Source organism: Populus euphratica, unplaced genomic scaffold, assembly GCF_000495115.2.
Source record: "Populus euphratica unplaced genomic scaffold, PopEup_1.0 scaffold98.1, whole genome shotgun sequence".
Taxonomy (NCBI): domain Eukaryota; kingdom Viridiplantae; phylum Streptophyta; class Magnoliopsida; order Malpighiales; family Salicaceae; genus Populus; species Populus euphratica.
The window spans coordinates 245,959-260,440 of NW_011499986.1; the positions used below are offsets into that span (position 1 = coordinate 245,959).

Below are 14,482 nucleotides of genomic sequence, written 5' to 3' on the forward strand. Positions count from 1 at the left end.
TGACTTAACGTGACCATAACTGTACAAGCCCATACCATGAAACTTGAAATTAGTCCGGGCCGATAAATAAAAGTTTAAAAAAGCCTTTTTTATTTTTTTTAAGATGAAGGGCCGGCTTGTTATTATTTTCTTAAAGTGTTTTTATAAAAAAATTGATTTTTTTTATTTTTAAATATTTAAATATAACAATATCAAAAATAATTATTAAATGATAAAAATACTTATATTCGAGAAAACAATAACTCTCATCACCCCCCGAACGCAGTCCTTTCCTAACTAGCTTTGAACCTTCCAACGGTTAATAACGAAAACCCTGAAACCCCAATACTCTGGGTTTTATGCCGTTTTTGGAAAGTTCGAAGAAATCAGTTACCACCACTTCAGTGCTCCATTGCAGAAAATTCTAGCCATAGAGAGTAACAATAAGGGCCAAACATGTCCCAAAATAACATTCAACCAGATTCAGTTCAAAACGCTAGAGTAACCTGGGAAGGTTGCAGTGTCTTCTCGACATCAACGCTAGAGTAACCTGGGAAGGTTGCAGTCTCGACATTAACGATGGCGACCGTCTGGTGTTTGCCCGATTAACGGCTGGCTCGTAAGTTTCCTGTACTTTTATTTTTTTTGCTCCATTGTTAAAATTAATGAATGCTTAAGTTTTTATTTTTTTCTCAATTTGTAGGACCTTGAAAATTGGAAATAAGAATTACTCTTCACGGCCCTTGATTGGATGCCCATTTGGCTCTTCTTTTTAAATCGAGAATGGAACTGAAGGGCCCTATTCATCTAGGTTTATTACCTCCACGGAAGGTATTGTGCTTGACCCTGTGTTTAATTGCTTTATCATTGGTTAATAAGAGCTTTGTTTGGTTTACTGATGTCTTTGATGAACATTTGTTGGTGGGTAATAATGATCAAGAAAGAGAAGGATGTCAAATAGTGGACGAATGTAGGGATGATCGAGCTATTGTTGATAATAATGAAGCCCAAACCCTTACTAGTGAAGACATGGACGAAATGCGAGGTGAATTGCGTAAAAAAGTTTATGATTTTATTTTGAATACGGGTTAAAACATCGATGCTGTAGCCTACAGTTCTATACAGCATCAATGTTTCTTTAAGATAGAAATTATAAACTTTGTTTGGTGCAGGCAGGGTGTGAAAGGTGACGAGATTATTGAAGCTCTCATTGCCAACAGTGCAACATTTGAGAAGAAAACAGCATTTTCTCAAGTAAGTTTGCTGTTTAATAAATGAAATTTTGGTCGGCCAAAAAGTCATTAATTGATATGCTGTGTCTCGTGTGGTTGCAGGAGGAATATAGGATTAAGAAGCAAAAAAAATATGCCCCTAGAGTGCTTTTGAGGCGACCTTCTGCTAGAAGGTAATCTCTTGCTTCATCGCTTATGAGTTTATTTTTTTCATCACCTTGTTGGAATCGGCTGAATTGCTCTTAACTTGAGTCCTGTTCTGTACTTCCATGATAAGCTTCATCATGAAAGAAGTGGCCTTAAAATTTGATGAATATTGTGTGAAAATGTTCGGTCACCTGACCTGATTCTATACGCTGACATATTATCATTCCTGTTTATTTCAGCATCTGCGAGGCTTACCTCAAGAAATGCCCAAATAGAATCGGGTACTTTTATATTCTATTTAACTACATGATTTATTTTATTTGATTTTGGTATATAAAAATATTCTTTATTCAGGATTTTGTTAGTTAGTTTGATATCATTTTGAAGCATTTTATTTTATCATGCTATATTTATTCTCTTGAAGTTGAACATTGCAAGAGAGATTATCTAGCTTAGGGTTTTTAAGTAGTTATATGACATGGTTCAAGCAAAAATAAAATTACATCATAAGTGATGGAAGAGTGAAAGATCACGGCAACAAATACCAGCATGACCATTTGGGTATCTTAGATCAATTACCTTAATAATGTTTTCTATAAAAAAAGAGGATTGAAGGGCTGAACAGGTGTCTAATTATGTAAATAGGAAATAGCTTTATGAATATCAGTAGGATTAAGTGATGGTTTTTGGTTGTTCTCATTTAAATAGATGCAGTCTTTACTCTTTAGTTGGTATCTGAATTCTCTGCCTTCGATTCAGATTCCTGCGAGTATATGCATTATCCTTATTGCTTTCACTTCCTAATGTTTCTGCGAACTCTGATATCCTGTTAGTGGATATGGTTGGTGGCTTACTGGTGCTGTGGCGGAGTGTTTAGGAGGTATGATCTCTGTTTTAGTCTCAAAAGCCCTTAGAATTCTGTAGCTTTATATGCTGTTAGCTTTATTTTGTAAAAGAAAAATGCCAACACAAAAGGGAAGATCATGTTTGCTTTAATTACGTTTTGGTTACCCTTTCTTTAGGTTTCAGTATATTATACCTTTTTAATCTAAAAAAAAAAAACCCACTAATCATGAATAATTTTATCAAAGGAATGTATCTTCTTATAAGTGTTTTCTTGGCTTAAACCTCTGTATTTTGTTAGCTGTGATTTTTTACTGTGAATGATGTTATTTGTTTAACAGGTACAGGTTGTGTTTGCAATACTTATCTTGGAAGCACACCATCTCCTGTGGAAATAGTTAGAACATTCAACTTCAATAATGAAATTTGCAAAAGGTGCTTCATGTTCTGAGTTTCATTATAGATTCTGCAAGTGGAAAAACTTTACTCACTTATGAAAAAAAATTGATCTATTTGATTGCCTCATTGTTCAGAAATAGTTGAGAAAGCATATTATTTGCATCTGAAAAATTAGTAATTTGTCATACTGATTCCTTCAGGGGTTGTGACTCCTGTGTAGAATTGTTTGATTTCATAGCCCTTCCTGACCTGTGACAGGTAATTTAGTATGCATAGGATCAGCATACTCTTGCTAAGCCTTTTCCAAATCAGAGAACTCATGGATTCAAAGTTCCTTCTCATCTTTTGTTTTTGGTGTATTCTGTTGATTGGTCTTGTTTTTAAATTTAATCCCCCACCTGGCCACCGCCCATCCATTTCTCATTATTTTATTCTTCTATTTAAACACATTAATTTCATTTAAGGGAATTAATATGTTCTGTCCAGAATTGTGCGGGATCCTCTGCGTGACCTTTGTTCAGACCAAACTGGAACAACTAAGAAAATTGACTCCTGTAATGCAGAATTAAATGCAAGCAAGATTTTGCTTATTGCCATGGTATATTTTTATCTTGCACTCCAGTAACTGTTTTGGAGAATCAATACTTGTAGGTCCAAATTTCATCTATCAGCATGGAAGAAATGCCACTTCCATCCAAGCATGAGGCTGCAGATTCACAGACTATTGTCTCTCCACAAAGCAAAATGGGCAAAGCCCCTAAAGCTGGAGAAAAGGCATCGCAAGAGGCACTTATGTTGTGGAAGGAAAATGGGTTCTCTAGGTAGCTGGATATGAATGATTGGTTTATTAGTCAATAGAATCTGTAATTAGATTAAAAAATATATATAATTAAAGCTCAATGGGGTTTTTTCCTGGATAGCTGATAATTCTTGTTCAATCTGTGTGCAGTCTAGTAATTGCTGCTCCGGATGCAGATGCTTGGAACTTAGTTAAGGTTCTCCTGCCACTTCGATCGTATTCGGCACTGTTTGCTATCTACCACCAGTATCTTCAGGTCATTTGATTCAAATTCTTGAATTTTCTCCAACTTAATACTTGCTTATACACATTCATTTCTATTTTAGATGTCAGTTTATTAATAATAATTTTTCAGCCAACTGTTTGTTAGTTAAAATGCAGTTTTTGTTACTGGATATTTTTTATAGCATTACATTAATAGGCTTTCAATCATAGTGGAGTAACAACTTAACTGCTTTTCCTGTTTGAATACAGCCTCTTGCAACATGCATGCACAATTTACAGCAAAGTAAAATGGCAATTGGTATGCAAATTTCAGAACCTTGGCTACGTGAATATAAGGTTTGTTGGCTACATTTGTGATAATTTTCAAAAACATTTCGGTCTTTTGTTGGCTTAGTGTTGTGGGTATCTGTTAGCGTTTTAGTTTCAAGTTCGGAATTTCTGGGAGCAATAGAAGTGGAAGTTTTCAAACAGTATATTTATTATATGTGCTTCTTTCCTTTGATATCTGTTCTTGAGGGGTGAAAGCAGACAGTCTAATTCTTGACGGGGATTATTAAGATGCATTGGTTTGATATTCCCTTGTGTTTTCTGATGCAAATGCAGGTTCTTCCATCGATGCAGGTGAGTTCCTTTGGGGGTTACATATCCTTAGTGGGACCAAGATATGTAGCTGCTAATCCCTACTCAAAAAGAATAAAGGGATCAAGCCAAGCTCCTTCGTGCATGTTAGCAAGCAAATAATTGCCTGCCTACCCGAAGGTACTTGCATTGTATTCATTATTCGCAATCTCTTCCCATTTCTGGGTGCAATTTTGTGAAGTTACCTGAAATGAAATTCTGCAACCCTGCATTCTGAGTTTTTACAAGGAGGGGTAGCAATGTGGTTGCTGTGACCCATTTTTTTCTGCCCGATCTTGGTCTTCCAAGATGTGGCAACTTGATGTTTCATGCAATTTATGCTTTGTAAGATAAAGCGGGAACAAATCCTACTTTTGGAGCTAAATTTAATTTCTCGGAGTAGTAACTAGTTAGCGTCGCGATCCCTCTTCTGCCTTCCTTTCGTGCCAGCATGACAAGTGGTTAGTGTCAGCGTGTCACGATCCAAAGTTCATGGAACAAGATAGAGAAAGTGACAGCACGGATAAAGGTGAATTTGCATCTGTTTTGGGCTGCAAAAAATCTACAAGAGAAAATATGCGGCCCATGATCTTGGGCTTCTCAGATTCTAATTTAGTTTCTTCACCTAAAATAGAATGATTTTTGTTGGTGGTTGATCAGTGTCCCACCAATACACAAGGAGCGTTTATAGAAGAGATTAAAATGTATTTTGCTGGCGGGATATAGAAAGTTTATAAAGTAAATTAATCCTTGAAATAGTTACTCTGTTTTTCTTGTCTATAAATATTACAGTGAAATCTGGTCCTATAACAAAAAACAATACTAGGATTAGTGTGTTTGATGTTGTTGTGGTTTTTTGTGTTTGTTGTTTAAAAATAGTAAATTTTAAAAAAATAATTTGAATTTCTGTCTTAAAAAATATATATCTAATTAAAATTATGGAAAAATAAATTTTTATAAACAAAATAAATATAAATCAAGATTTTATATAAAAAAAAAAAATTATTTTAATTTCTACCAAGTCATAAAACATAAACAAAAGCTAGTTGATATCCCAATGGTAATTTCTTCGTGGTTCAAAAGAAACAGAAGCAACTATAATAACCTAATCAAACAGAATAGAAATAGAAAAAAAAAAAAAATGAGGAAGATGGGGCAACAAAAAGGCGGGCGTACACGCATTCGGAGCTCCCTTGCTCAGCGCTGCTTCTTCTCTACGATTCTAAATCCTTCTATCCGGTCCACTACCGTATTCTAATCTTCCCCTTCACTAATCCTTCCTTTCCTAGATAAACCAATCTTCTTTCATGGCGAATAGTGGCGAAGATCCGACCCGGACAATTAACCCTTCGCAATTTCACTTTCAGTTGCTTCACTCTCATTCTCACTTTCATAATCAGAATTTATTTTCTTCTTCACATAATTCAACGCCTTCAAATCGACACTTCCTTCCTCTTTCCGTAAACCTCACCACTCGCCTGTCCCTCCTCCTCCTCCTCCTGTTAACAATAACACTTTTCTCGGCTTTCAATTCCAGTTCCAACACGCACTCTGCATTCCGTGAAGTCGCGGTCAGTTCTTTTTACTCTCTTTTTTTCACTATATTTTGTTGATTGATCTTGATTTAATTTGTTTTTATTTTTTATATATTTAATCTTGAAATAATTACGTGTTGCGCTATGTTCTTTGATGAATTTGAGACAACTGCTATGTTTTAATGAAGCTGTATTAGAATTTGTTGGTCACAGATCATGCAATCTTTTGAATTTTCTTTTTAATTAGGTTGTAATTATAATCTGAATTTGTATGATAATTATTACAGTTGGGGACGAAAAGTGAAGGTGATAATCCTTAGTTTCAGACTGCTAGAGATACAGCCATGAACCATCCGTGCGCAAAGTGATATAGTTACTGATCAAACACTTGTTACTTGCTCTCTAGTCATCTTCTGGGGGTAAGCGTAGAAGTAAGTCAAGGGTTCCGAAACATGGCGAATCAATGACTGAAAGATTGAATGCTGGTAATGTGTCACATTTTCAATTGGTAAATTAATGCTTGTTATATTATCGAGCCGTCTCGTTGGGGATGCTGAATGTTTGGTTAAATTGATATTTACTTTCAGATTCTCTGAATTCAGCTACGACGTAAAAGCTCTCTACGTATGTCAAAAAAACATTTCAACCTAAAAGCTCCAGCTAATTAGGCTCTAAAATATAGTTTATATTATTTTTTAACATACCCCTCCTTCAAGTGAGCAAAAGACTACACTACCTTGTGTTTAATTATATCAAATAGAATGGGATAGTAAAATTCAAACTTGTGACCACTTGATTAATAAGGCTCTATACCATTTTAAAGAATCATCTTAAGCTGTTAGATGAGACCTTAAATATGATTTATGTTATAACAAGGCAAGTTGGGATTGATTAGCTTTTACCATCTTTGTTAGTTTAGAATATTCCTAGGTTTATTCTATTTGAACACATCTCTACTTGCTGTTAATTTGGATGGCTTTAAATCTGTTTCGGTGAGGCTTGTTTACCAAGAAATTTGTCAAGTTGATCTAGGAGGCTCAGGATGGGACACTTGATCTGAAAAAGACTGTAGGAGTGTTGGGGGTTATGGAAAAGGAAAATGTTATGTGCCATGCACACATGCTGCTAAATAAGAAAATTGAATTGCTCACGCTGGAGGGTTCACATAAGGTTTCTTTTTTCCCCCATTGTAGTAGCGTGTCTCCTTTTATCTTATCACAACTAGTTAGAATGTGAAATCACATGTGATGTTTATTCTGTGGGTAGCATGAATATCTTTGCTATTAGCATTTTCTTTGTTGTTTGCTTTTGATAGCTTGCAGTCGACTGATGGACCTTATAAACAGGGGATATGTTGATTTTGAGCAAAAGATAATGGATAATCATGCTGGAATAAAGGTATTTATGCTGCCATTATATGTTTTTCATAAGTTGGATGCTTTATGTTGGTTTCATTCTTGCTGCACTGATGACTTGTACACATACAAAATGGATCGGTAGCATTGTTGCAAACAAGCAGGCATAGCATTTGTTTGAATTTCACAAAATTCAAGATTCAAATTCAACTTTTTTTATGTGCTCTAGATATGGGTGTTGCTACAGTTTTCTTAGTTTTTAGGTTGTCAATTTGAATTTAAAACCAAGTTTTTGCAGCTGAAAAGTTGCTGGAGAATGTTATGATTTAAGTGGTCATATTTCTAGGAAGTGAAAACTGGTTGTTGGCTTTTATGGGCTGGATGCTTTCATTGTGCTGTATGATTTAAGTGGTTACATATTTCAGGGAATAATGAGCTGACATTAAATGACCTGAAATTTCACTCATTAGGATTGAATGTTGTGGATTCCTGATGAATTGTCAGTGTGTGGAAGATGCAGTGAGCATGTAATGATCTGTATATACAACATAAAAGATAAGTGATACTCTGTAGTAAAAGGACCATCCATCAGTTGACTTTTCAGCTTTCCAATGTTTAAGAGGTAACACTATAACATGTACTAAATCATTGGTCTTCATACCTGTTTATCTTTTGAGATGATTACAGGCTGAAGTTGAAAGTTTATATACTGAAGAGTTCAGACTCTATTAATCTATAAGGTTAGTTGAGTTAATTTCAGTTTGAGTTTTACACCCCCCCGGCCCCCCATTTTCCATATGGTTGACTTTACCTCTGTGGTGAGTTTAGCTGTTATCATGTTCTCTTTTCAGGGATAGATGAGAACTTCTGGGAGGCCTGAAGGAAGATGTGTGTCGTGAAAAGTATGCTATTTCTCCCTCAGATTTTATGGTGTCAATATGAATTGGTTCTTGATTTATCTGCCCACTTGGTTTTGTTAGTTATCTCGTTGTAATGGAAGAAGATATTAGCAGCCTTTCATGCTTCCAGGTACACAAATCTGGGAATTTCTTTGAAATCTCTGTGGTATCCTTTCCCAAATTCGGTGACACTTTCCAGGTGGTTACTTCGTGCGTGTTTGATATGGTGATGCAAAGTGATTTTCACTTAAAAATATATCAAATGAATTTTTTTTAATTTTTTTATATTATTTTTTACAACAACATATCAAAACCATCGGAAAGCACCGAAAAAATAATTAATATGATGCCATTTCAAGTCAGACACATTTTTTAAACGCACCCAAGCGCAAAAACAAGTAGTGTGTTGGCTGCAAAACCAAACACTTCTGCAATGAAAGCTCCTGAAGCTAGTTATCTGGAAGTTCCTGATCCTGATGATGTATCAAGTGTGGACGCGTGGAGCTTTAAAAGTTGTTGAAATGTATTGATATCTGACGTAATGCTTTTTCACACGAGCAGGATATTGGTTCCCCTCGATACAAAATGACTGTTGGAAACACCGATGGATCCATTGATGTGTATTCACAACAGATACGCAGTTTCTTAACGCCCACTTATTGATGCTTTTAGCAAATCCAAACAAGGCAAGGATGTAACTGTTGAGCATGTTGAATCAATGGATCCAACTGCTCGGAACAGTATTCAATGCAGAGAGCAAGATGCAGTGTTGTCTTCAGAGTGTCAGGGTAGCAAAAACAGTCGTGAGACATTCAGCTCACTAACTTTAGAAGCATCTGGGATTTATAAGTTAATTCCTAGACCATGCAAATTAAGCATTGGAAGCTTCAAATTTGCTTCATAACAGTTCACTAATATTTAGTTTTGCTCCTGCACATAGACTTCTATACGCGTTTTTTGGCGTTTGGTTATATGGGAGGGAAACTTGACTAACCTGTTTGCATGGGATCCATACTGTTGCAGGCTATTGATTATTATTGGTTCCCAACAGATGATTCAGTCAGCGTTTCAGAATTGTGGTTTTATAGGTTCTCTTAACACTTTGTTTGATTCATTAAGTTCTGGTTTTTGAAATATCTGGATCTGCCATGAGGAATCTGGGGGCGTAACTTTATCATTGCTGACCTTCATATTGTTTATCACATGCTATACCACTGACATCGAGGATTTTTTTCCTCTTGGATGGCCTCTTTGTCGCTTCTGCAATGAACGTCAAGAGAAGTTCATTGTAAATGAAAATCAGGCAGTAGGCCGTTCAAGATGCCCGGAAGGCTAATTTTATATCCCCTCCACTTTTGCAAGTCTAAATTTTACAGCTGGATTTTTTTTCTCCCTTTAATGGCAATGATATTAATTTTTTAAAAGATTAGTGACTATGTTGGCGCTGCCCAACAGAATCTAATCATCATGCAACGCCATGTGAAGGACCGTATCTCGGCCTTGGAGATTCAAGAGCCAGTGGGCGTTTAAACATCTAGCTGCTCGTGTTGATCAGCTACCAATCCTTGTTGCAAATATGGGCCATTTTCTCCACGGCTCTGGTGTTGATGGGTCATAATTTAATAGCTGAGGGTGTGGCTCCTGGGCTCTCGCATCCGTCAGCAGCCTCACCTTTGTAATTATCACTGAATTGCGCAAAAATTCATTTAGTTTTCATGCCATATTCTGAAGAATTTCCATATCCTGATTACTCCTCTTCTGGGGTAACAATTGAGAGCAGATTATTCTTATCAAGATTAAAGCTTACATCGCAGCAGAGCAGCTTGCAGAAGCTGTCCTCATCACCGAGAGTGAGTGTGCTCAACATTCTCTGGATAAACAGCAGTCGCACTGCAAAATATCATTGCCCCAAATGAAGGCTTTTAGCTTCCTAGGTCGCTTAACAATACCTCCCCGAAGAGGAAACTTTACTGTAAATGCTGAGCCCTGTTAAAGAACGTTTAGGAATGCAGTGACTGTTTTTTTTTAAGAAAAAATTATATGTTTGGATTGTTTTAATGTTTTAATTTAAAAAATAATTTAAAAAAAATATTATTTTAATATATTTTATGACAAAAATTCTTTAAAAACCACAGCTGATTATTTAAATGCCAGGGAAGTTCCATCCCAGATACTGACTCTACTAGCAGACCAATGAACTGTAGGCAGTACCTAGCGAGGCACGCTCGAAGTTTATTGAATAAAAATTATTAAAGTACGAAATCAAGCCCGTGCTTATACTAAAATTACCCAGTAATCACAAGCCACGCCATTTACAAATCGTACCTTGTGCACTGTGCATGTCAAAAGTTTTTCAAATTCATGAAAGTTCTTCCTTTAGGTATTGTTACCGTTATAATTATTTTCGATATGCTTTGGAGGAAAAGTCAATGGCATGTTAGAAAATTTTGATTTACTGTTATGAATCAGGGAAAGTTAAATTTATAATAGCCCTTCCTTTTACACTAAATTATTTTTGGAAGATCCTGTGTTTGTCGTCCTTACCTTTCAAGGAACCGGCCTTCACCTAGCTTGTTATTTTTCTACTTTTGATATTAAATTGCTTAAGCAGACAGCATCATCAAATAGCATGATCAGGCATTTCACTTTAGTTGAGCCTAAAATAGACATTGGAACTGCAATCTTTCAAGATTCTTGATGCCTTTGCTTTATGTTTAGAATTTGTGGTTGTGCCATCATCCAAATTTCCGTCGAGCATGCCCCATCATGGGACATCAAAATCTCACCATGTTTACTGAGGTCGATGCCAATCCATAGCTCTAATTCTTGTCATAGATAGGTCCATATGGCATGTAGCCTCCACCAAAACGCAGACTATACTGGTCCATATAAAGTTTTGGGGGTGTGGTTGTATTATATTTTTTAAAAGCTTTCATATTAATATATTTTTTTAGTAAATTTTTTTATCATTTTAATATATTAATGTTAAAAATAAAAAAAAATAATATTAAAATAATATTTTAATATATTTTTAAATAAAAAAAATATTTTTTAAAACAACTTATATCAATATCAATAAACCAAAATCAAATTTTAATAATAAACCCTAATCAAATCATCAACAGTGAAATTTGTTAGCCACATCAACAACCGGATCTCTAACCCGCCACCATACCTAAAGAAAAACCGACCAGCTTAGAATATTCTTTAACATGAAAAAATTCATAGCAATTCTCTTTGGTAACCTGGTATGCGTGCACTCTCTTTAAAGTGTTAATAGCTTGATTGTAGTGTAGTTATTTTTTATGTTAAAATATATATTAATAATTTTTTTATTTTTTAAAAATTATTTTTAATATCAATACATCAAACCAATTTAAAAATATATTAATTTAAAATAAAAAATAAAAAAAATTAATTTTTTTAAAAATATTTTTAAAATGCAATAAGAAATATAGTGAATAGGTGAATTGCCGACAACCATATGAGTTCATCACAGGTGTCATGCAATTATTTGAACTTGCTTTATTTACCATTTTCAACAGCTTAAATTTTCGTAATTATTTCATCACTTTTTAGGGTTGCATCAATCAGCTCTTAATTAACCCAAGACCCTTAAATTTGCCAACTTGAGTTCAAAAAAATAAAGCAAATGGAATTAGTAAACAGAAGGTGACAAATTTACAGCAATGTCACAAAGGATCCAATACCCATCAACATCAACCAACTGATTAAATGCTAGTTCTGAGGGCTAAATTGGAGGAGGAAACGGACAGCGCTCTTCAACGGCTTGTTCCAGAACGGGTTTTCCTCAATCTGCCACGTGTAACCCGCATTGTTTGCTCCATCACAGTCTCCTTTGGTGCAGGGTTTTCATTTTCATTTGCTGAAGATGATGGCGGCGCTTCTCCGGTCTCCACCGCTTCTTCCTCGGTTGGTTTAGGCTGGCTGGAAACCTCAGACGCAGCAGCATTTTCTTTTTGGGCATTTGAAGAAGCTGTTGCAGGAACTGCTGCTTCAAGTACTTTTGAAGGACCTGCTGCCACCTCTGCCACTTCCATTTGGTTTTGACTTGAAGACGTGCTAGAAGTGGGAGATGGAGGTTCCTTGGCATCTGCTTGTGCAGGAGTTGCCTGGCGGTTGGTAGAAGGTTGACGACTGGGAGCAGGAGGCTGGCGAGCCCTAGCACCTTGCTGTTGTGGCTGTGATTTAAACAGTCAAAATAAGTACAAAACTGATAGTGTAACAGCATGTATAACTCAACAAGACAACATGGATCATTTCAATCACCACTCCACAATTGCAGCTTCCCATCTCCTACATGCAAGGTTCAAAAAGGACAAAAGTTCATATTTAATTCCACGTTATTTACTAGCCGCGCAGCGATTCATCAATTGATGCTGATAGATCCTTGTCAAACCTCAAAGAGAAGTAGAGGTGGTCATGCCACGAAAGGCAGCTACATGATTGCATCTTATAAACCAGAGAGAGAACACCTTTCAACTATAATTTACATGCCCCTATAAGAAGTCCATATTTGAATACATCTATTGGATTGCACGTTACCTCGGTTGGCTAGTTTAATTTACATGCCCCTATAAGCACAATGAAACTGTATATAAGAGATAATGGCAAGAGTATAACATCATATACTCCTAATTACATTACCTGAGCAGCGCGAGGCCTTGGTGTTGACTGTGCAGCAATATACTGCAAAACATCGAAAACTCTCGTCTGACCGTAACTTGCAGCTCTTTGCCAATATACAACTGCCATATCTCCAGCCCTTGTTCTCAGTTCCAACAAGCTGCGATCTATTTCATTCTCATGCTTCGCAACATATGGTCTGAAGAAGGAATCATACACGTAGCTAGTTCCCTGAAACAGAGAAAACAGGAGGGGCAATTAAAATGAAGATTAGGATTTAAATACATGAGCTAAACATTCTTATTAGCACTTTATAAATACATACCTTAGTTTTAGGGTACCACAAGTATATGTAAAACGCCAACTTAGCTTCACTGTACATTGGAACCCTTCAAGACACCACCAAGACAGAAAAACAAAATGAAAATGCCAATTGACATGTTGAACACAGAAATTGCAAATAGATTCAAGCTAAGAATCAATACCATGAAATAAAAGCATCTCCAAATTTCTCACAAACTGTCAAAACAGCCACCAAAATCCTGCAACCATAGAGAAAATCAAACCTAATCCTAGCACTGAAAAATACACTCAAACATTCACAAACATCAAATTACAGTGTAATACCAATACTGGCACCAGAAGCGAAGTTGCTCAATCTCCGGTTTATTCAATTCAACAGTTTTATAGCACTCATAAGCTGGATAAGCATAGCCAAAAACCATCCTGCCAATACATTATAACCATTTTAGTTCTCATATCTAAAGTCCAAATGCGAAAATGAATTAATTAGGTCGCCGGAAACATACACAAGCCCTCTTGTTAGAAATGATCCAATCATCTTGTATACCTATCACGCACAAAAAAGATTACATTGCTTAAAACACAATGCAGAAAATAGATATATCAAAGATTCAATTTTAGCAAAAAATTAATACCTTTTTATGACGATTAAAACCCTGAAATTCAATTATCTAAAACTACACTTGATCTCTATCAAAATCGAAAACAAAAACAGAATTATACTAAAAATGGCTACAAAAATTAGGCTAAAATCCAACCGCAATGCCGATATCCTCTCCAAAACAAAACTTAAAACCGCAACGATCTATCTAGTATAAAAATACAATTCCATTCAGATAATATTAAAAAATAATGATAAAATATGAATATTCAATACCTTTTTAAGACGATTCTTATTATCACGAATTTAATTTGAGGCGCACACAGAAAAAAGAGTGATATCAACAAATGTGAGTTAGTAAAGAGAACAGAACGAGTTCAAGAGATCGAGAAATGGAAAAGGATGTTGAGACTCCTCCGTAGGGAAATACCGTCGCCGCCGTTTTACGACAGCGAACCGTTAGGATGTCGGCTTGGCGATAGAGATAGAGAGCGAGAGAAAAAAAATATAGGAGGGGGAAGCGAGAGAGTGAGAGACCAGCGGAGTCGTTTTTAAAAAATTTCACTTGCTTTTGATTTTAGCCGCAGAGAGAGAGAGAGAGAGATATGTTTTTGTGTGATCGAGATACACGAGGATGGTGTAGCTGTTAGGGCTCGATCACCGTTGAATATGAACGGATTGGTTACGTGTTCTAGAATCTGAGAGGGTTTAACAAGTGTAAAGTAACGTTGTTGTATGCTATAGCTTCTCTTTTAAGTTTGAATTGTTTTTAATCTTTTTTGGAGTGTAGGGACGACGAGACCGTCATCTAGGGGTATATAGCAAAATTAAGTTTAAGGTAGATTTTATTTTAGCCCCTGTAGATTTCTCATAATTTCACTTTGACCTCTTTAATTAAAC

General features: G+C 35.8%; 1 protein-coding gene, 1 long non-coding RNA gene and 1 pseudogene across 15 annotated transcripts; 2 read left to right on the forward strand and 1 right to left on the reverse strand.

Moving 5' to 3' along the window:
- Positions 1–254: 254 nt before the first annotated feature.
- On the forward strand, positions 255–4,618 carry LOC105140111 (tRNA (adenine(58)-N(1))-methyltransferase non-catalytic subunit trm6-like; annotated as a pseudogene).
- Positions 4,619–5,344: 726 nt separating this feature from the next.
- LOC105140110 (uncharacterized) lies at positions 5,345–9,841 on the forward strand. 13 transcript variants are annotated; one of them, XR_845131.1, is made up of 8 exons: positions 5,345–5,813; positions 6,065–6,262; positions 6,365–6,401; positions 6,775–6,947; positions 7,124–7,872; positions 7,984–8,034; positions 8,113–8,161; positions 8,593–9,841. It is a non-coding gene; the product is annotated as an uncharacterized LOC105140110 (long non-coding RNA). The 13 variants fall into 13 exon arrangements; XR_845133.1 differs by lacking the exon at positions 8,593–9,841 and having other exon boundaries at positions 7,124–7,754; positions 7,820–7,872; positions 7,984–8,304; XR_845130.1 differs by lacking the exon at positions 8,593–9,841 and having other exon boundaries at positions 5,346–5,813; positions 7,124–7,181; positions 7,605–7,872; positions 7,984–8,304.
- Positions 9,842–11,571: 1,730 nt separating this feature from the next.
- HVA22G (HVA22-like protein G) lies at positions 11,572–14,214 on the reverse strand. Of its 2 annotated transcripts, XM_011046808.1 has the most exons (8): positions 13,859–14,214; positions 13,617–13,671; positions 13,488–13,528; positions 13,306–13,404; positions 13,164–13,220; positions 13,004–13,067; positions 12,700–12,909; positions 11,572–12,233 (listed from the first exon to the last, which is right to left on the reverse strand). In XM_011046808.1, exons 3-8 carry the CDS (start codon positions 13,517–13,519, stop codon positions 11,814–11,816), a joined length of 882 nt encoding a protein of 293 aa, XP_011045110.1. In that variant the 5' UTR covers positions 13,520–13,528; positions 13,617–13,671; positions 13,859–14,214; the 3' UTR covers positions 11,572–11,813. The 2 variants fall into 2 exon arrangements, with proteins under 2 accessions (XP_011045110.1, XP_011045109.1); XM_011046807.1 differs by lacking the exon at positions 13,617–13,671 and having other exon boundaries at positions 13,859–14,213.
- Between the last annotated feature and the right edge of the window lie 268 nt (positions 14,215–14,482).